A 22746-nucleotide genomic window follows, 5' to 3' on the forward strand; every position below is an offset into this window, starting at 1 on the left:
TTCACGGACAACAGCGAGGTGAGATTTACTTTCTTTTTCCTTTTCCTCTGGTTCCCAGCGGCAGCCCTCACCCCTGGCCCGAACACCGCCCTTCGCTGCCATTGCCCGCAAACCTCTTCCCCCTTCTTTTCTTTCAGACTGCGGCCTGGGGCAGCCTGGAGGCACCCTAAAAGCAACCGGGCTGCGCTGCGGGGCGGGGGTAGCTTGTGGGCACCCCGGGGCAGCGGTGTGTGCTCCGTGCCCCGCTGTGCCCGCCGGGTCGGACGCGGCCCTGCCCGGGCCCCGCTCCCCGCCCCGCACGGCACGTCACGGTAGGGCGGGCGGGGGCGCGCCCAGGCAAGATGGCGGCCCGGCGCTGCCGGGGCGAGCTGAGCTGAGCTGAGCAGCGCTCGGGGCCGGCGCGTCCTGCCCGGCCGGACCCGGGGAGCCGCCGCAGGGCAGAGTGCCCCGGACGTGCGGTGAGAGCGGGGGAAAGTGGGCAGCGCGGGCCGGGCGCGGAAGGGCAGGGGAAGGGCAGGGGGAGGGAGGGAGAGAGGGAGGCGGCGCTCCCGCTGCCAGACAAAAGGCGCCGCGGGGCCGCTCCTGCCGGGGCCCAGGGGAGTGCGGGCCGAGCCATTCGGGGCCGCTGGAGCCTCGTACCACAAGCCCCCACCCTCACTGGAGGGCGGCGGGCCGGGAGCGGCGACACGCCCGCTCCGCTCAGCCCGGGGCATCCCGGGACATCCCGGGGTCCGGCGGGGCCGACCCGGCTCGGTGTCGGACGGGGCTCGGCGCGGACCCGGCTCGGTGTCGGACGGGGCTTGGCCGGGGGTCGCTGCCAGCCCCGCCCCGGCCGTGGGGAGCCTCTTGCTCCGTGTTCCTCTCTTGTTGACTCGGAAAGGTAGGTGAGGGTTCGAGTCGTCAGGAAAGTTTTTGGCTTCTGCTTTCCAAGGTCAAGAAGGACAGAATGGTTTGAGGTTGGGAGGGATGTCCGCAGATCGTCTGGTCTCACCCCTCTCCTCAAGCACAGACAGCAAGGGGGGATCATCCAGAACTGTGCCCAGACGGCTTTTGTGTGCCCCGAGGACGGAGCCGGCACAGCCTCTCTGGGCAGCCTGTGCCCCGCAGCGTTTCCTGGAGCTCAGACAGGGACTCAGAGTCCAGAGAAGGGCAGCGAAGGTGGTGGAGGGTCTGGAGCGGCCGAGGGAGTTCTGGGGCTGTTTCGCCTGGAGAAAAGGAGGCTCAGGGGGACCCCATCACTCCCTGGGACTGCTTGACAGGACGTTGTAGCCAGGTGGGGTTCGGCCTCTTCTCCCAGGCAATAGAACTTACCCTCAAGCTGTGCCAGGGAAGGTTTAGACTGGACATAAGGAGGAATTTCTTCACAGAAAGGGAGATTAGACACTGCTCAGGCAGGTGGTCAAGTCATTGTCCCTGGAGGTGTTTAAGGAAAGATTGGATTTTGCACTTAGTTGCCACAGTCTAGTTGACGTGGTGATGTTCAGTCACAGGCTGGACTTGATCTCAGAGGTGTTTCCCAACTTAGTTGATTCTGTGTTTCAGTTTGTGCCCAGTGCCTCAGGTCCTGCCCCAGGACACTGCTGAAGGAGCAGCAAAACCTCTTAAGGGTAGTGGGACTTTGCCAGTTCTCATATATGCTTAAAATTTGGTTGAAAAAATTATTTCCTCTCTATAACATTTGGTAAAGGATTGATGGGGGAAGAACAGTATGTCTTTTGCTGGAGAAAGGTTTGAATCATGGGATTAATTATGTGACACCACTTCCCCCATCAAATAGTAAAGAAATGGAAAGAAAAAAAGGGGATCTTTTTCTGAGATCAGAACGCCTAAGAAAACCTTCCTCTTTGTCTACTGGGTAGGCTCTGTTCTTTTTCTGCAACACTGTTTATTTAAAATAAATCTGTTGTTAAGAAATTCAGATCTTGAAATCCTGTACAACCACAGCTTATGAAATGTCACATATTGATTTAAAGATCTGCATCATATAACTGACTTTTTCCCTAAGAGGAAATATTTTAAAAGTCAGGTTTTTGTCATATAACTTGTGTCTGTGGCTCACAAACCCTTGACTTTATGGTGCAGAGAAATGTGTTGGCCAGATGAGACTGTGTAAGGTGACATTGCAGACTTTCTTGTAGTGGTTGTGTGTGTTTTATGCAGATTTTGACAATTGATTTGTCTTGATTGCTATAATTAAACTTCTTAGTATTGTTACCTGTTTGTGTCAGCTTTCTTTTATTTGATGTATTTAAACCTAAAGTAATGATTTGTAGGGCTGAGCATTTTGTATTTTGCAAATACAGGAACTGAATTTTAGAATTCAGATGTTCTTAGCAATACATTAATATTTGTTGACCATTTTTATATTTTTGTCTCAAACTAGTTTCTCTAATAAATTATAGATTCTGTTATCAGCTACTTCACAAACCCTTTTAACTGATTTTTTATCAAGGGTAGAACATAGACTTAACTAATAGTTTCTATCAGCTGACAATAGCACTTAGTTTTAAATATGTATTTATATATTTCCAGTTGTTTGTATGTAATCCCCACTCTCCATTGTTTCATGAACAAAAAATGTTCCATCACTACAATATTTGGAAATGGCCATCACCTTGAGGGTGTAAGGTAGAAAAGAAGGGCTTCTTTACGTCCACAATTTTCTGTATTTCTTATTGTGTACAGTCATAATTGTTACAACCATAGAGAGCTCCTTTTGTGTGAACGTGTTTTAGTTATATTTGTTTTATGTTACCAAAATAAGAGTATCTGTGTCTCTAAATGTAGTTCACTTTTTGTGTCTTAGTATTTTTGAGTTATGCTATTTTGTTCTTTGATACAAGGTAACAAAAAATAAGTTAATCTATTAAAATGTTTCTCATCTGTATAATAGGAATGTGGCTAAGAGAAGTAGAGTGAATGGTCCCAGATAAATAAGAAAAAAACTGCAAAGCAGCATGAGGTCATTAGTGACACTGGAACTTCAGACACTGGAGAAGAGGTGTGGGTGTAGGCTACTTATGGAAACTTAGATTTGTTATTTCTCTCCAACTCTGAATACCAGAAATTAATATTTTTAGAGACTCATTTCAGCTGTTCTGAAAGTTTGTTCTGTAAACAGAATTTTGGTTGACTCAGTCTCCATGGAAAAATTATTTTATAATATTTACCACTTCAAGTGATGCCTGACTTGTGATCTCTTAGTGTTTAGGAAGTGTGTCCCTTTAGGGAGGGATTACAGTAAGGTGTCCTAAAGGGTGGATAGTGCTTGTGTTAGAGGTGCTGAGTGGAGGTGGTGTCTCAGCTTGTTTTTTATTTCTTTATGCCATTGTAAAGCTTAAAAATGTGTGAGAATATGAAGCTGACTTGTGTTAGTCTTTTATATTAAATTTTACATGTGCAATTCTTCTGTGTTTCACATTTTTTGAATCTCATTTGTAAAGGTGTCATCTCCAGTTCTTAAGGGGTGAAATCCTGTGTGTTCACGCTTGTGATTGGTACGTGCTGGGGTTCCAGCAGCACGGTAATTATTTCCTTTTACTGTTAGCTGGAAAATCTGCCACAGTGTTGCATGTTGGGAAGGTGGTTTTGTGTCTAGAAATAGAAGGAAGCATTAAAAAGAATTTGACAATCCTTTTCATTGTATGATGAGAAGTATGGAAGTCATTCTTATCTTATTGAAAACAACACAAGAAGAGAAAGACTTCTCAGTAATGCCAGTATTGTTTACCAATTTTGCTATCTATTCATAAAAGATCACTGCTCACACAATAAAAAATAAAACATGGGGAAGAGCTATGGAAAAGATAGTTGGAAAATTTAGTGTGTAATATTTTTTATGTAGTACTGATACAAGATTCTGAGAGTACATAAACAATCTGCAGATTGGAATTACCAGAACCTCTGCAGTCCATTTTGATGCTGTTGAGAGAAACAAAATTTTTGTAAATTAACACATTTTTGCAGTCTTTCCCAAACAGGGCTAAGGTACATCTGCTTCAGCTCAGGATGCAAGAGCCTTACAAAAACAGGTTAATCTCTTTGCAAACATTGCCTTCACCTGACCATTTGTGCCCTTTAAATCTTTTCGTAGTTCTTGGTGTGTTCTTAGTTTTATAAAGCACCAGGATTTGCTGCCCAAGGACATTGTGAGATTTCCGAACTTGGAACTTTGCATTGTGAATGAAAAGCTGTTTTGTGGACTGAGTCACCTCGCTTTGGTGGGAGAGAAAAATAACATTGAATGCTCTTGGAAAGGGGACTGGTTTCCAAATGGGCTCCTGGGTTTAAGTGAAATTTTTGGTATAGATTGTGAAAATACTTCTGCTCTGTCAAAGAACATTGTACATGTGTTAATTGAGCAATTAAGGACTGTTCATATTTGGGATACTCTTGGATGGTCCTGGTTTTGCACTGTGTTTACAAAATGTGGCAGAGATTAAGTTCTCGTCCTTTATTTTGGTCAAGGATAAGCCATTGAGTGTTTTCGTTTTGTTCTGGGGTTGTGTGAAACTCTGTGAATGTATTTCAGGGGCTTTTTCCGTGGAAGGGGCCAGAACAGAGTAACTTCTTTGGTCAGAGACTGTACCTCAGAGTCTTAGTTCAAAGTCTTTATGATAATTTAAAAGAAATCTATAACATTGTTAGAAATCACACCTTAGTAACCAGCACACATATGGACTTTGACTACAGTACTTAATTTTCACAACATAATAGCATAAATTTTATTGGATAAAAAGATGGACTGTGGCTGTGCTCGATTTACTGTCATGAGTGAAAATTTCATGAACAGACTTCAGCCTAAATTCAGGGATGTTTTTTGTTCTTGGTGGGAAGAAATAGAACAAAGTTTCCAGAAACCTGAACTCCACCCTTTATTTATTTATCTTTGTTTCTGGAGTGGTGGGGATTTGTTTGTTTGTTTGGGTGGTAGTTGTTGTTGTCCCTAAACAATACTTCCCTACAGCTGTCCAGTGATGATAATCTTTTGGATGCTCTGAGAAGCTCGCCTGAAAGGGGGCAAACAAAAGCATGAGGTGCAGAATTCCTAATGATAATATTTGATTTTGTGATTCTTGTTTTTGTAAAATAAACTGTTATTAATACCAAGAAGGGGATGTTAGTGACAGTGAAGCATAGGGAACAATGAATATTAATATTCTCAGAGATGGTTCACCCCTACAAATCTTTTATAATAGTAAGATTAACATGGGCTTGTAAACACATCTCTAGGCATGTTTATTGGCATCGGGTGTTTTGCTGTTATTCAAAGGTTTAAGTTGCCTCTGGGGATTCAGCCCTGCATTAAGGCAGGAGCTGCACTGCTGCTGACTGATCCTGGAGCAGGATGCTTATCTACAGTACAGCAGGGCTGCCTTTGCCTTTTGGGAACATGTCCAAAGGGAACATCAAGAGGAGAATCTTACTTTGAGGAAGAAGCAATGCTGGATGCTTTTTTCCTTTTCACACCTGCTAAGCATTAATTTGTGAACTTTTGATAGCAGCTGCACAGTGTAATTCACTTGGTGAGACATTTGTAGTCATGTTTTGCAGATGTTTTTTACTACAGTTATGAGTATTTGGTACAGAAAATGGCATGGGGGTTTAAGCTGCAGCTACAGAAAAGGAGCTGGGACACTGCACAGGAAAATGAGAGAATGGTTGTGGCAATGGGGCTGGTGACAAGTCACATTTCATGATTTTCTGTTGTCATGTAAAAATGGTGGGAGGGATACAGGTACATGTGAATGTCTAATGTAATTTTAGGTGTCTGAGAATATCTGAGGCACTTGCTGTAAGGGCTGTGAGAAGCTGCTGCAAGGGAGCTGGGTGCCAGGCAAGATGCTGACTTGACTGATATTTTTGTGTCTGAAATGGCAGGAGGAGCCAGTGTGCCCACACTGAGTCAGTAAAAGCACTGTTTCTTTTCAAACCTTTCATTTTTTGTGTGCTTCAGTGGTTTTTTTGTTTAAAGTTTGCAACCTCTCAATTGGCTCTTCCTCCTACTGAAAAAAATGAAGACAAAAATATGACACCACTGTTGTACTGGTCACCCCCCTTTGATGGTAATTTAACTGTATGGTAAATGTGACAGATCTTGTGTGGTTTTGGTTTGTTTATAGCTGTCTGGCAGGAGAGCTGTTTGGGCACTGCCTGGTAAAACTGGGCTTTACGTCTGGATTTAGATCTAGATTTATTGTTTTTACTCTTTTTAGATGTCTGTTTTAAGTAGTGTCTGAATTGTAGTTTCACGTAGTTTGTAGTTTCTTTTGTCACTAGACATTTGCGTGTGCCTCAGTTTCATTCACACGTACCCAGAGCTGCTGTCATCTTACCTGAGGTGTTAACTGGGATTTTTATGAACATGGCATTTCTGTATGTGGGTAATGTGGTGGCTGCAGCGCCCTAGGTGAGCTCGGGTTGTATCTAACATATCCTGACAACACTCTGTTTGACTATATATACCTTCTTGGTATAGGAGAAAGGATGGGGTGATACTGTTTCAGACTTGTAAGCAATTTAAAGTGGAGCTAGATTATTTTATTTAAATCTGAACTCACTTTGCCATGCTAAGCATGGTGAAGTTCCTGCTGGCTTCCTTGCATCTCTTTTTGTTCCACTTCAGTTGGAAAAATTCATTGTTTGCTTTGATATGAGAATAAAAAAGCAAGAACATTTGCCTGGGAAAGCCACTAGTCTTTGGTTTCTGCCTCACAGGGAATAGCCTAAGCTCTAGGCTTTAGATAACACTGAAGTGGAGTTTTTCCCTCATTATTACACTGCTGTCATAGAAGGATAGGCTGGACAGAGCCATCATGTCAGCCACTGGTGAGGAGAAAAGTATGGGGGCATGGTGGAGTCTTGTGTTTAGCCCCACAGCCTGTTCTGCATCCAGTGAAAATTAATTTAGGTGAAGTGCCTGATTCAGCTTCTGTAGCCGTACATGTATAAATTTGGCACAGTAGTACAACTGGTGCTCTGACCTTGGTAGCACACAGCTATTTGGAAAGTCTGAAATCGTTCTAATGGTCTCCCTTAACCAAGAAAAACCTCTCCTGCCTTGCATATTAGAGGTTAAAAAACATCATCAGTCAACAGAAGCCATGTTAAGTTTGACTAACAAGTTAACAACATGCCATCACATGCAGGCATGTCTGGATAAAGTTGATGATAACTGATTTAATAAGTGGTGTTTGTCAGAGTTCCATATGGCTGCAATTTAGATGGAATCACTGTATTTCATAATGCTGATTAGTCTCAATATTCTGCTTATGTTCATAAAGGATAAGAGTTATATTGTAAATAACAAGTATATATAAAGTATGTAACCTATACAGGTGTTCCTATAATGCTGTGTAATGCTGAAACATTTATGCAAATGGAAGAGTACTGTGCATTATGTTCAAAATATTTATTCAGACAATGCACAGAAGTTGTGTCAGGGAGGTTTAGGTTAGATAGTAGAAGAAGGTTCTTCACCCAGAGTGTGGTTGGGTGCTGGAACAGCCTCCCCAGGGAAATGGTTGCAGCATCAAGCCTGGCTTGATTCAAGAAGAATTTGAAAGGCTTTCAGGCACAGGATGTGACTCCTGGGGATGGTCCTGGGCAGGGTTACGAGTTGGACTTGATGGTCCTTGTTAAGTCCCTCCCAACTCAGCGTATCCTGTGATTCTATGAAGTTAGAATAATTTCTGTGATTTTCTAAGAACTAGAAAGATAAAGGCTTTTCATGGAAATATAATGCATTTTAATGCACGTGTCTCCACAGCATTTTGTTGCGGAAAATGGCAGATATTTGTACCCAGCCAATAACTTCCTGGCATATACAGTGTCTGCTTTTGCATGAGAAATGTCAGTCATTATTTATGCTTTGCTATTTTTTTCTGTTCCTGAAATACAGATAAGCTTTATTACATAGAAGCATTTTAAATACCCTGAGAAGATGGCAAGTCTGGTGAGTCAGAGTCTGCTGACCTACGTGGAAGAAGGAAATGTTCCTGCTCTGAAAGCACTTCTTGAGAAATGCAGGGATGTTGATGAGAGAAATGAGGTAAGATGATTTTTTAGAAGGTGAGTTTCATATTGCAGCTTATTTGGTACAGAACGAAGATCACACTGGTTATTTAATATACAAATTTCAGTTTTATTTTCAGGTGATTGTTTACTTTTACACAGCCTGAACACTACGAGTTCAGTCTCTTGTCAGAACCTCAGCATCTTTCATTATATTTGTTTTCAGAGTGTTCTTCTCAGCTGGAAAACGCAGCTGCCTCCTTACTTTGTAAATTGAGCTTATACCTGTATTTCTGCAACCAGGGATTGTTTCTTGCTCACAGACCCAGCTGCTTGTGTGTTCTTGCCCTGTTCACTTTGAGGTGAAACTTCTATGACACTAAACCGTCCCATGTATTCTGATTTTCAAGCAAGAGATACTTTGTTACACAATTCAAATAGGAGCTTATATTGCACTTGAGCAGCCGGCCATTTAGATGAAAAGATACTGTATCCAAAAACTAAGTCTGGAGGTAAGCAGGAGGATTCAGTGGCTTTACCAGGAGTACACAGGAAGTCCTGATACACAAGAGGAAGTTTATATGTGGATTATTCAGAATCTGTTACCTTGAAGTGCTGTTAAGTCTTCTGTGTATTATTTCATCTTCTGTAGTAGTTTCTGGTTTGTAAGCATCTGGGCTTTCATCTGAATACATAGACTGTATTATCAATTTTTATTTTAGTTCTGATTTCCTAAATAGTGTTGTAGAACTGGAACATAGTTGACTTATGTAATGTATTCAGAGAATTGGATTCATATTAAAATTCAGGATAAAAGAGGTCCTTGGAGGCCATTGGACTGTCTCTTAATTGCAGCACTAACTTCATTGTTACATTGGGTTGGGTTCCTCAGGGACTTCACAAGCAAAATCTGAAAGTTTCCAAAAGGATGGAGAAGTTGCAGTGTCTCTAGCAATGCTCCAGTGCTTAACCACTCTGTTTAAAAACATCTTCCTTATGTTTTACTGAACATCCTTTGCTGCATCTTGTGACTCACTTCTTTTCTCCTTGTTTTATGTCTCTGAGGAGAATCTGCCTTTGTTGTCAAAGGTTCCCCTTACTGTCTAGCCAGGGTAAGACTGATGTTGATGCCACTTACCCTTCTGTTTTCCAAATGGAACAAATCCAGCTTTCAGTTCCCACTTGCATTTCTTGTGCTCCAGTCTCATAACTGAGTGACCCCATTGCTGGACTCAGCAGGTTGTTGATGTCTTTGTTCTGGGAGTCTCTGTGTTGGGAGAGAGCCCTGTTTTCTGACTGAGCCTCACTGGTGTTGGGTAGAGGTCTGGCTGTGCTCTCGGTAGTGCAGCCTGGTGTTTGCTCTGCCTGTGCTGCTGCTCAGCAGATTCATGGCCCTCTTGGCCATCAGGACCCTGTGCCTGGTTCTGCAGCGCAGCTCCCCAGGCAGGCAGCCCCAGCCAGTGCTGTTCCATGGGGTCAGTCTGCTCCATCTCTGAATTTGCCTTTGTTGCACTGCAGGGAGGTCATCAGCCCATTCTTCCAGTCTGTTGAATTTCCTCTGAGCAGCATCCCCATCCTCTGGTGTATCAGCTATTCTTCATAGCTTGGGGCAGTCCCTAAACTTGTTTTCTGTTTCATGGTGCTCCGGGTTGAAGGAAAAGCTACAATGTGAGCCCTGAATCAAGCCCCTTGACAGGGCCCCAGTTACTGTGATCAGTTGGCTTTTATGCTTTGGGTCTGACAGGCCAGGCAGTTTTTTTTACTCACCTAGTACTGTACAGAGGACTGGCTTTCCAGGTTTTTTATATTTTGTTGTGAGTAAGTCTTATAAAATACATGTTCTGTTGCATTATTTTTTAAAATCTGCATAAGTTGGAAAGAATGTTTTTTTGAAAGAAGTCAAATGGCATATATTACTCAAACCCAAAAAGCATCATGCCAATGAGAAAACAATCTACAGAATTTAACCTTTCTGTAGTTGTTAAATCTTGTTTCAATTAAGAGAGTTTTCTTTCATAATTGGCACATTCATTTCATGCTGTAGATGCACATATGCTGAGGTATTTGAGATGGGAGAATATTTAAGTTTCAGAGCATACACATGAACCTCACCACCTGGCATGTAGTGTATCTGAGAAGGGGAATAGTCTGTTCCCTCTGCTGGTAATTCTTTTCACCAACATGGCTGAAATCAGACAGACTGTGTTGATTTTATCGAGTGTCACTGCCTTCACCTTATTTTCTAATTTTTTTTGTCTTCTTGGTGGGACTGCATGTCTCCGGGGTTTCAGTAACTGCCTTTTTTTGCAGAGATCATTTCCCTGATACCTGATGGTTTTAGTCTTTTGATATGTTGCACTGGAGAAGGTAATTTCTGCAGACACACGTGTGTGGTTTGCATCAATTTTAAACCCGTTGGAGGAGACTGTTCATATCTATTAATGACAGGGGTTTTGTTTAAGTGCCAGCTCTTCCTTGCAATTCAGTGGCTCTGAGTGCAATTCTCATTCCAGTTTTGAATCTGGCAAGACACCTTTTCTTCTTGGGTAAAAGGAAAATACCAAAACGGGAGTGCCACTGGAGGTATAAAAAGATTGCTAGTGAGCCAAGGTTTGCTGCTGCCAGGGCCTCCCAGGCTGCAGTGACTTGTCCCATGGTAGGATCACCCACATTGTTGCTAACCCTTTATATTTTGACTGTGGTCAGTTGCCAGAAAAACCAGAATGTCCCAGTCAGTTTGTGTATGAATGGGTTTTTTGCATTAACACCAGCAGTTCCAGTTAAGTGGAGCAAGTCTGTCTCTGCCGTTTCCTTGCACATTCTTCTCTCTTGTGTGATTTCTTCCCTCTCATGCCAGATACCTGGATTTACTTAACAGCTTTCCTTTGATGTGCCTTTCTTTCCGCTCTTCATACTGAAGTACCTTCGGCACGTTCAATTCTGAATCTTCTGTTTTCTCACAAATTGTGAGAGTGATAATCTGTAAGGTGACACCTCTAACTGATTTCCCTGAAAAGATACAGGTGTGCTCCTTTATAATTTGGTTATCCCAATACTTAGACTGAGCTGTGATGTACAAAGAGACAGTATTTGATGTGCTTATGAGAAATATGGGCATTTAGTTGTTGTGGAGTGTCTAGACCCTTGGACAACTTTTGGGAATTAATCTAGACATCACAGGCTTAGTAATTATCTTTGGTTTCCATGTTGGTAAAATCTTCGTAATGGTTACTGAAACATTATACTTTTGTTTGAGAGCCTTCTAACAAAAAGGGAAGGATATTTTCAGTACTCGTGTAGAAAGGTTTTACATCTGCCTGAGAAAACTAAAGCCAGTCTGCAGTTGTGACAATGTGCAATGTGCCACTTCTTAGAGGAGAGAATAATTTTCCCATCCACAGCCTCCTCTTGCCCAGACATACTTCTGTTCACTTTCTATTATCCTTTTGTTTTATCCACCCATGTGTGTTCAGTTGGGCTGGCAAACTGCCAACTACCCAAACACAGACTAAGAGTTCCCCTCACCCTCCGAGAAAAGGAAAAAAATCCTGGAAAACTTAAAACAGGTTTATATATTTATACAGAAAAGAGAAAATTTAAAATAAACTACAATATAACACACACCTTGTGTAAGATATAACAACAATCCTCTACCTCCCACTGAAAACAGATCCCATCACTCCAGATCCTTAAAGCACCCCAAAAGATACCCAGCAAGGAAGAGAAAGAGAGAATAACAGTAAAACATTTACTTCTGTGAACTGAAACGAAGTGCACCACAGCGATGCAGCAGCAGCAGCAAGGCCCAGCACAGCAGGACAGTGGCAGCGTGGCCTGTCTCTACCTCAGCCATAATGGGAGCTGAGAGAACTCCTCCTGCTCTACTGTATTTATATCCCAGTTTACATCATCTGGTATGAAATATTCTTTGGTTGCTTAAGTCAGGTGACACCTGTCCCTCCTAATCTACGTAACACTGTCAGGGCCTACTAAAATTAAGGCCTAAAATACTATACCATGGAAGGCAATGAGAGTGATAATAACATAACTATTCAGAAAAAGGTGAGAAGAATGGTCGTGCTGAAAGAAGGATTTTTGTGTGTATTGCTAAAGCACTGCTTGGTAGAGATCTCTGGATGTTACCTAGTCCTGTGTCCTGAGGTGGGTTGGTTGGTAGTCTGACACAGGGCTGGATTTGGTAGTCTGACACAGGGCTGTCCCAGGATATCACAACCTAGATAATCCCCTGTGGCTATCAGAACCTGTAAGGTTCTGTCTGTCCAACCATTCAGGGTCCTTCTGGGTGGCAGCACAAGCATCTGGTGTATCAGCCACTGCTCCCAACTTTGTATAGGTGCTGAAGGTGCTGCAGGTGCACCCTGACCCATTGCCTTGGTCCTTAATAAAGGGTTAAACAGGATTCCAGTATTGATCTCCTACACTGGGGACTGGCCTCCAGCTGGACTTTGTACTGCTGCTCCCGGTGCTGTGAGTCCAGCAGGTCAGCCAGTTTCAGTCTACCTCACTGTCCATTTATCTTGGCTGTTACATTACTCTTTGTGGGTGTTGGGGAAGAGAGTGTCTAAATCCTTGCTAGATATGTCATAAACAGTGCCTTGGATGCCATGTATTTCTGTGATTTTGTGTGTGTAAAGAATAGAAAAATTCATCAAGTATCTTTATTAATCGTACTGTTAACTGTTTCAGTAATGAAGATTAGTGATATCAGTGTATTCAGATTCTGCATTGATTTTTATTCTTTTCAGGAAAATTGCTGGTATATACTCCTAATGTGTAGTTTTTACATTATTTAAAGACTAGATAATTCGAGTTTTCTGTATGATAGAGAAAAAAAACATAAGAGAGGCCAGGAAAAATTATCTTTATTTATTAAACTTGTTGAAATTAAAAAATTTACTGTAAAATTTAGGAAGTTTTGCAATTGCTCTGCATGATGAAAAGTGTCTCAGAAGTTTGCTGACACAGAATGGGCTGATGGAAGGATGACAGATGGTAACTGACTTTGAAAACACCTCTGAAGGCAAATAAACAGGGTTTTCTGTCTTTCATCTTCCCTGACATGAGACTGTCAAGAACCGGAGGTGCACAGGACAGGAATGATGTCTGTATTTTGTGTAGTGTCAGACAGGAGTGGGGTTTATAACTTGGCTACTTTTTCCAAGGCTTCAGTAACTGTTCCTCTGAACCAGTGTGCATGTTTTAATGGCCATAGTAGTTCCTACACTGGATTTGTTTATTAGTCTTAACAATGTGACTGAGTTACTTCAGGTTGTACAGATGTACCAGGCTGTATTAGAGATGTCTTCAGTGAGCAAATCATTCAAAAAGGCAGATGTTCAATAATGTAACTTTTTCCTTTTGATAGCCATTTTTAATGTCTGAAATATGTGGGGGGATTTGGTTTTGTTTGTCTTTTTTTATTGTTTTGTTTGGGTTTTTGTGTTTTGGTTTTTTGTTGGTTTTCTTTAAGTCACCTGTGGGACAGGTTTTTATACCATGTTCTCAATTTTTATTATGAGTTTCCTGGGTGGTTTGAAAACCATTCCTTCTTACGACTTCTCCCTGGCCATTAAAAACTGGAATCAACATTCCTCTGTAGTTTCTGATTTTTTTATTGTAGTGTATGTGTGTCATTTGCATCACTTCCCAGTGCATCACTTTTCCTGTCCTTTTGATTTCAGAATGGCCAGACTCCACTCATGTTGGCTGCTGAGCAAGGCAATTTAGAAATTGTCCAGGAGCTTCTCAAGAAGGGAGCTAATTGCAACTTGGAAGATGCAGTAAGTACTAGTGCTTCATGTGGTGGAATGTAACAGTGGAGGAACAAGAAATTTTGAGAGGCAAAGAAAGGGCTGTTTCTTCTGGGAATTTACTAATATAATAGGTTAGGCAGAATAGAGAAATACAGCTTTGAAGACGAGTCCAAGTGATTTTGCTCATCTCAGTGATGTTGAAGTATGTCAGTGCATTTTGGGTATTTTTTTCATTTGTTTGGATTTTTTTTCTTGGTGTTTTTTCAGTAAATACTAAGGAAGAATTTAGATTCAAGGATTATTTCAGGTAAAAACCAGAACAGTGACAGAGAAGTGTTTCAAATTTACGAATTATCTTCATGCCTTTGAGAAAGAGCTTGACTCTACATGAAAGATGCCCCAAAATGCTGCGTAGGGCAAAGATGTTAGAAAGGTTTGAAAGGTCTCTATATTGCAATGAAAAGTGATAAACATGAAAAAGATATTGCTTGTGGGTTTTTTTGTTCTGTACTTAGTTTAATTGTAGCTGTGTGACCATCCAGGAAAGGTCTGGTATGAAATCTGTCACTTAAAAAAAAAAAAAGAAAAAAACCCAGCTAAACAAGTCTCTATTTTTTGAGACATTTTATTACAGTTACTATAAATGTCACAGTTTCTATACTTCTAGGAAGAACAGCTACCTTATAAACTGTTGCTATGTGTATGGCATATAAAACAGTAGTCCACACCTGGATGTGGTTGGGGCAGTAGATGGAAGGTCAGTGCAATGCAAGAGGAAATGTATCGCCTGAATTGTTCACGAATCTAAAACACTGCGGTCCAGATTCCCCTTCACATTATGGGGAGACAGACCATAACAAGGACCATGATGGTCCCTGTTACCATCTCGGCTCCTCTCAGCAGTTTTCAAGGTCTTGACCTCATTCTCTAATCCTTTGTAGGTGCTGCTTGCTTGTAATACTATAAAGATAACCTGCAGTGAACTGAGGAGTGGAAAGGGTGGATATTGGGTGGGAGAGCAGATAACTGGGAGAGAGATTTGGAGTAATGGTTCTGTGTTTCTGTGTGTGTAACTGGAACACCATGAGTTTATTTGTACTTTTTTTTTTAAAGGGCAGCTGTTTTAAGGTCTTATGTGTTTCCTGTTGTGGATTAAACATTTGAAAAACAAGGTTAATTGATTTGAAATATGGAATATTACTTTAAAATGCTTTTTCTTTTTTTTTCTAGGATAACTGGACAGCTCTTATTTCAGCAGCTAAAGAAGGACATGCAGCTATTGTAGCAGAGCTACTCAATTATAATGTCAGTTTGGAGCATCGGGATTTGGTATGTGTTGTCCTATGGTAAAAATAAAATAGTTTTTCTAAGAAGAACAATTTTGGGAGTTGGAGATTTTCAGTTCTGTAAAGCAAAGCAGTGAGCTTTCATTCTTAAATTATGCACTCAATGCTGCTGAAATGAAAAAAATACATAGTTCAGTATTGTTTTTCACAGCTGTAAAATAGTTGCTTTAGCGTCAGTAAAGGCAACTGGTTTTCTAAGGCTGCTTTTTTCCCCTTAATTTGCTTTGGAAAAAAAAGCTAAACTGAAGAACACTTTGATTTGTGATGTCTTTTGTGTGGGTAAGTTTTTGTGCAGGAGAAGGGCTGGTTTGTGGTTTTTTGGTTGTGTTTTTTTGTTTGTTTGGATATTTTTGGTCTTTGTGGCTTTTTTTTAAGGTGGTCTGGGAAAATAAATGTTACCTTTCCCAGAAGATGTGTGTCAGTATTTACCTTTTCTCTGGCCAGCCATGATTGTTCATACAACAGCCCTTGTTTTCAGTATCCTGACACCTGTTTTCACTCATCCTGCCAAATTTTTATATGGAAAAGCAGGTGCTACAATCCAGTCCACCTAAAGAGTTAGGAAAGCTGTTTACATTATTCTAAGGTTAGATGCCTCTGAGGAGCTGAAGATTGTCTCCATCGATAGAAGATGGAATGAGGTACCTGCAAGGACTAATTTCATTCTGTTTAAGTCAGAGTGTGGAAACCCCTTGGGGGAGAGTTCAAGTGCTTCCTTTAATTTGAAGTTGCACTCTGTCTGAAGGCTGAGGCTTCTCCACTGATCCAGCTTTTCATTAAGCGCATTTATAATCGCCAGTGCTTGATTTCTAGACCTGTGTAAGTCAGAGGTCCTTTACCTCCCTAAAAGTTTATTATGGAGAAATAAGTGAAAAATATGGTTGCAGTTATCAGAGGTGTACTGTTATTTTAAAATTATTTGTGGTTACCTGACCTGTGAAATGCCTTAGGCAGTGAAACATCATTGTCTCCTAGTTTACAAATGTAAATGAACACATCAGTGCAATTTGAAATTAGCTGCTCTTATTACTGCCTGTTACAGAAATCAAAAGTAAACTTTTCATGGTAATTGATTTGAATTTTTTATTTCAACATAGTGGTGTGTATCTTGTTTTTTTTTTAATCCAGTGAGGGAATTTGTATGAATTTGAATTCTGAATTCAGTGTTAAGCAACATATAGAGCATGATGTTTTCCCAAGTTTTGCATACAACTGGAAATTAAGTGTTTTCATACATGTACTTATTTATTCTACATAAATAGGAGGATTACAGTATTGTGTAGTCAATCCTTACTATGTTTTGGATTTGCAAAACAGTCTAAGGATAAATACAAAATGAAATAAAAGCCACTAGTTAGATTTCTAAAGAGTATCTTTCAGTATTTACAAATCTTTGAATTGTGCTTGCCAGGGAGGATGGACTGCCCTGATGTGGGCGTCGTACAAAGGCCGTACTGAAGTGGCCAAACTGCTGCTTGAGAAAGGAGCAAATCCAAACATCACAGGAATGGTAAGTTTTAAACACCCCCTCCTCCCAAATGATTGAAGTCCTGAATTGTACACTCATCTAACTACCTTGGTTAAGTATTTTGCATTTTTTGCAGTGTGACCTTAATCATTGTACTTCACAAAGTTACTTTAATAATCTCTGTGGTAGGCCCTGGGTTTTTTATTAATTGAAGCTAATGAGTGTGTAGCTCATAAGATTCAAGATAGCAGGAGAGGAAATAATAAAAAAGATAAATATTGTATCTAAGGCTACTTGTATAACAACTGTCACTTTTCTGCATCTGTAGAAGTTAATGGGGTAGCTAATGTGTGCAATTTAGAAACCATAATTTGCTTTAATTGTTTCATAAAATCTACCAAGTAGGTTTAGATTATATAAATATGTACCACACATGTTAGAAAATTAAACTACCCTAATATTTTGAAATTTAGTTCATTGTATAAGCATTTTCTATAAAACCGTGGGCATTTTAAACCTTGATTGAAGAATTGTTTATAGTATCAGTTCTCTGGTATTTGAAGCAACAGTGAACAATAAAGGAAGAGCAACAGTGGCCAGAACAACTTTCTGATGGTTGATGTGCTCTGGTTTGCATGGCATGATTCCTCTGCAGTCCTGATTACTTGGGGATATTGCTGAGCTCACTATTGCTTCCTTCCTACCTTGCAAATGTTCATATCCTTGTCTTAATATGTTAAGGAGTTATAAACCAAAACTGACTCAAAACAGTGAACATTCGCCTTGGTATCATCTAGACAATGTACTAGGTAACAGTTATTGATATGTAGCTTGATTTATTTCTGTATATTAATTCTTCTGTGGGTTTGACTTCTCTTGGAGCATTGATGAAAGTAATTAAAATAATTGACTATTTTTTTTTATTTTAAGCAATACAGTGTTTATCCAATTATTTGGGCAGCAGGACGAGGCCACTCAGATATAGTACATCTCTTACTGCAATATGGAGCTAAAGTGAACTGCTCTGACAAAGTAAGTTATATCTAAATAACATTTAATTTCTGTAATGCTTGATAAATTTCTTGCAAAAGGAAATATATGAGTTTTTTGTTGGAAAAACATTTGCTGTTATAATTTGCCTTGTGAAATTAGAATTATTCTTGGAATGGGTTTTTCCATAGTATTCTGAAGATGGTTGTGAACATTTATTTCAGTGGAGCCCATTTCTATTTTCTGAGCTGTTGGAAACCTTGCTATCCTTTGCTGTGTAGAAAAATAACTCTTATGGCTATATCTACAAAAGAAAAGTTGAAGTGAGTTTTCAAATGCTTGTGTTAATTCACAAGGCCAAATATATCTTTGAAAAAACTAAAGCAATAAATTATAGGATAGTTACTCCATTGCAGGGGATACTGACATCAGAAAGCAATACGATAAAATGTTGGCAATGTTTTTTCAGTATGGAACCACCCCACTGGTTTGGGCAGCAAGGAAAGGTCATTTGGAGTGTGTGAAGTACTTGCTGCAGATGGGAGCTGATGTTGATCAAGAAGGAGCTGTAAGTAACTGTTCATTTTCCAGTGAGAAGATGTGGGTACATACACCTGTATGGCCTGTTTTATTTTATAATACAAATACCAAGAAATACATGAAACAAGATGAAATGTTAGTATTACTTTCAACGTATTACTTTGAGTGTGTTACTTTGAGTGTGTTACTTTGCAGCTATTTGCAGGCTGCATGTGCAAATTATTGAAACTTCTTTGTGCCTTTTAGTAAAAATACAGTGTAAATAGGGAGTTGTATTGACAGTGGACACACTTGGTATTTTAAGATTTAACAAATATAATGAACTTAGGTAATTGTTATCTGAAGGGTAACATCATCAAAATTCTGTATCCAGGCTTGATATGTCAAATATCTTATTCCTCAGTGCTATTTGAAAAGTAAATCAAACACAAAACATCTTTTGAAAATAATAATGGTGGCTGGACCTTCTCAGAAGTGGAAATTTTTCCAGAAGTTTTGAGCTGCAAGTTGTCTTTAAATAAGACAGATTACATTTAAATTGCTTATCAAAAATAAAAAAACAGTTAAAAGTTCAGTGGAAAACTGGGAAAACTTGTGGTATTCATATGGCTATTTCTGAAGTTTCTCAAAAAACCTCTTTGTGAACTGTATTGGTAGACCTGGGTGCTCTGGTAATACTGTGTTCCCATATGACAAGAAAATTATTTTATCCTGTGTGTGAAATTCAGGAGTTAAACTGATCTGAACTTTACTGTTTGCATTTGGAGTGTTCGCTACTATTGTACACTATTGTACTTAGTTTATTTTAAAAAAAAAGGATAGCAGGTGCACTTTAAAACACAAAGCTGAGGTAATGTTTGGATGGTTAAGAGAGTAATGTCAGTGAGTGTTCTTTTGTTACTTAAACTGCTGCTATAATGGTGATTGCTATATCCACTGTACAGTAAAATCTGTTGGTTTTGTTTAAAGAATTCTATGACTGCACTTATTGTAGCAGTGAAGGGTGGCTATACTGACTCAGTAAAAGAAATACTGAAAAGGAACCCAAATGTAAACTTGACAGATAAAGATGGAAATACAGCTTTGATGATTGCATCAAAGGAGGGACATACTGAAATTGTGCAGGATCTTCTTGATGCTGGAACTTATGTGAACATTCCTGACAGAGTGAGTAAATTTCATCATAGTTGTTGTTTTATGTATATATCAATAATAAGGTGTTTAAATACCAGTGTATGCAGATTTGTAAATACATTTTTCTGGCTTCCTAATTCTTCTGCCACCTAGGGGTGTTTTTATGTATTGCAATTTTACAAGTATGTCAAGTGGTAAATGTTGCTGTGTGAAGGTAAACTACATAAAATACTCTTTTCCTTTGAGATTTTTGAATTGAGAACTTCCTTCAAGCATCTTTTGTGTCTGTAACGTAAGACTGATACTGAACTAACCTTTAGGTTTGGGGTGAGGTTTTTGTGTATTAATACATGTGTTAGTGCTGTTAAAATTGCAAACCAATGCATTTTATATTAAAAAAATGTAATTCAGCACGTACCTTTGTCTTTTAATGATGAAACTTTTTACTAGAAAACTTGCATATATTAGAGGAAGATTTTGATTCTGGGTTAAGACATGTGAATGTAACAGTGTTTAGCTGAGCTGTGCTGTGTGCCTGACCTGTCAGTGCAGTGCTCAGCAGAGGTGCAGCATGGACAGTGCCCAGATCATCAGTCTGCTTGCCCAGCGTTATAGTTGGTTGCTTGTACAGCTGCTTTGGACTGTCTGCAGTGACCTCTTCATAGTCAGGTTTTATTGAGGTGTCAGAGGCAGGCCAAGCACTGCAGCCTTGGGGCAGAGGTGGTTAAACACCTAAACTTAGAAGCCTCTGTCTAAGTCAGTCATTTAGTTCTGAGCAGTAATTTGTTTTGGAGGCTGGATTGCTTGGGGTTGCAGAGAGTAGAGGAAAATTTCCTAATATTTTCCTCAAATTTAAAAGAATTTCCTGTATATCAAATGTCAGTGTGTTTCTTAGGTGGTTATGTACTGAGCTGCAGTGTTGTATGTGACGACAGATTTCATCTTGGGCATATATCAAAGCAAAATTTTAAATATTTAAGAAAATACATTGCAATTTCCGTACCTCTTCTGCCACAGTGTTCTACAGTGGTCAGCATTTCTGTGCTTTCAGTGCAGCTGACTGTATTCCAAAAATACACCAAACAATGAGTGCTCTTAGTTTCAGATGCTAGAGTAGATTTTGATAAAGAAAATGTCTTCGTTTGCAACCAGGTATGTAATGACTGTGATTGATGGGGGATTGACAACCACTGAGCTCTCCGAGTCCCACATCTATGATTGGGCTATACTGTTATTTATTTATCCTACGTCCAAAGGGGTATGAGGTAATGATAGGGTTTCATATTCTGAAATTGTGGCATATGCTTAATTATCAGAAGCCTTAGGCACAACTGTAACTTTGTTCTATGAATATACAACTCTATTTAGCACACCAAAATACTTTCTTTTAATCACTTTGAGATAAAATCAGCCTTTTGTTTTTTTATTACAGCATAGTGTGTATAAACAAGATAGCAGGCAAATCTGCACCACAAAAAGACATAAAATTATTTAAAATTCTTGAAGCTGTTCTATCAGCTTTGAAACATCTAAAGGAGACAGTCAACGTTCTTGTCGATTGTAATGAGGTTACTGCTGCAAGTGGTTGGTCTTCCTGTGAACATAGAGAACAGATGGGGTTTTTTCATATTCATTATAATTTAAGCTGTTTATACTTTAGGATAGTTGTTAAAGCTAGACTTATTTTTGGAGTTTGTTTTCCTGTAACAATTTGATCTCTTTGGAAAATAAAAAAAATTAAAAATTTTCTATTTTATATATCTGTTTTTTCACAGAACTATTTTTGTATCTTTTTTTTAACAAATTCGTATTTCTCAATGTAAATAGGAATAATGTACATTTTGAGGCTATAATTTATCGTGTTACATTTCTTTTTCCTAAGTAGTATTAATTAATGTTCAATATCCTTTCATTTTTCTAGAGTGGTGATACGGTGTTGATTGGGGCTGTTAGAGGTGGTCATGTTGAAATTGTGAGGGCACTGCTCCATAAATACGCTGATATAGATATCAGAGGTCAGGTAAGTACAATAATGTAAGTGTGAGAGGAGTTCTTAAATAGGATGTGAATTTGAATACCAAACAGTTACACTGTGTTTCTGGAGACAGGGCTTTAAAAGTTGCTCTGCCAACTCCGGAGGAAACTCAGATTCCATCAAACAGTAAAAATACATCACGTTGCTGTGCAGTTTTTAAGATGCAAGACATATGTAATTGTAATGAGTTTTTAAGCAGCATTTTTTCAGTTTATTTGTATAACAGTTGAAAAGCAAAAGATAAAAATTCAACTTATCTGCACTACTGAACAAATTTAAAATAGCAATGTGCTGTAAAAACCCCTTATTATTTTGATCATATGTTAAATTTAATATCCATGAAATACGACAGGCCTTAGATTACATGTGTTGTCAGTGCAGTTCTGTCACTGTGGTTGGTTGGTTCTTGTCTTCACCAACTTTCTGTATAATGTTAAATGCTATTGTCAGTTATTTCCATGTTTTTACCTACCCCTTTTTTCTTTCTTGCCTTTTGCTTAAGGTATTATTTTTATTCTTTTGGAAGCTCCCTTGCTCAGCATGGTATTTGTTTTTACTGTTACATTAAACTTGCTCTCTTCTGCTTGAAGCTGTTCAAATCACTCTGCTTTTGGCATGCCCATTCTGCAAGGCTTGAACACAAAACTAACTGCTCACTGAGTGCTGCAAAGGTTCAGTGCCTGCTTTAAATGCAGAGCCTCTGTGAGAAGCCAAGAAGCTTTAGTTTGGAGGAAAAGTAGTGTTTGGATCTCCTCCTCTAACTTGCCATTGGAAACCTGTGTGTCTCAGCTTCCAGCTGACATTAGTCTGAAAATCTGAAGCTTTTCAACATCTTGGTAGGACCAAGGCAGTACAGAAATGGCAGGAGGACCCAACCTCTTTGATGGTGGGGAAGCTTGTAGCTTCTGGCAGTGTGAGGTTGTATGTATGTATGTGTATGTATGGCTTGGCTTCACGAACAAAGGTTTGGGAAGGGCTCCACCCATGTGGGTGTGCCCTTTGAGCCTGTGCAGTGGATTTTTTAGGTGAGACACAGCATATGCAGAACTGGCCCCACCCTTTAACTCCTGAGGTCCATCTGCTACGGCCGAGCGAGCTTGGACAGTGACAGTGAAGTGCTCAGGACTAGAACTTACAGCCCCCACTATTCCCAGGAGGTCTCCCACCTGAGTACTAACCTGGCCTGACCTTGCTTAGCTTCTGAGATCTGATGGGATCAGGTGTCAGGGTGGCATTTAACTGCCAGTGTGAGGTTGGCTGAAGAGCCATTTGCAGTGGTTGATCCACAGAATACTTTTGTGGCCTTCTTGGCACAGCAGGAGTCAGTGCCATCAGAGCAAGGTTCTGGCAGTGCATTTCAGGTCTTTGTTTAGGACCAGCAGTGTTAAAATCAGAGATGAGCACTAGTGTTCAGCAACTCCCCTGCTGTGTAACATTGCTGCACCT

General features: G+C 40.0%; 1 protein-coding gene across 5 annotated transcripts in view; it reads left to right on the plus strand.

The window, feature by feature from the left end:
* The window catches only part of KIDINS220 (kinase D interacting substrate 220), a 77615-nt gene continuing 54869 nt past the window's right edge, over positions 1-22746 (plus strand). For 2 of the 5 annotated variants that reach the window (XM_071548375.1, XM_071548378.1), the window contains exons 1-9: positions 325-458; positions 7901-8050; positions 13716-13814; positions 15018-15116; positions 16545-16643; positions 17532-17633; positions 18061-18159; positions 19101-19298; positions 21187-21285. In XM_071548375.1, coding sequence (XP_071404476.1) covers positions 7943-8050; positions 13716-13814; positions 15018-15116; positions 16545-16643; positions 17532-17633; positions 18061-18159; positions 19101-19298; positions 21187-21285 — 903 coding nt within the window. In that variant the 5' untranslated portion in view covers positions 325-458; positions 7901-7942. Of the gene's footprint in view, positions 19-324; positions 459-600; positions 881-7900; positions 8051-13715; positions 13815-15017; positions 15117-16544; positions 16644-17531; positions 17634-18060; positions 18160-19100; positions 19299-21186; positions 21286-22746 lie in introns of those variants that run through there. The other 3 variants (XM_071548377.1, XM_071548376.1, XM_071548379.1) reach the window with 3 other exon arrangements.

This window comes from Pithys albifrons, chromosome 2 (genome assembly GCF_047495875.1).
Source record: "Pithys albifrons albifrons isolate INPA30051 chromosome 2, PitAlb_v1, whole genome shotgun sequence".
Classification (NCBI taxonomy): domain Eukaryota; kingdom Metazoa; phylum Chordata; class Aves; order Passeriformes; family Thamnophilidae; genus Pithys; species Pithys albifrons.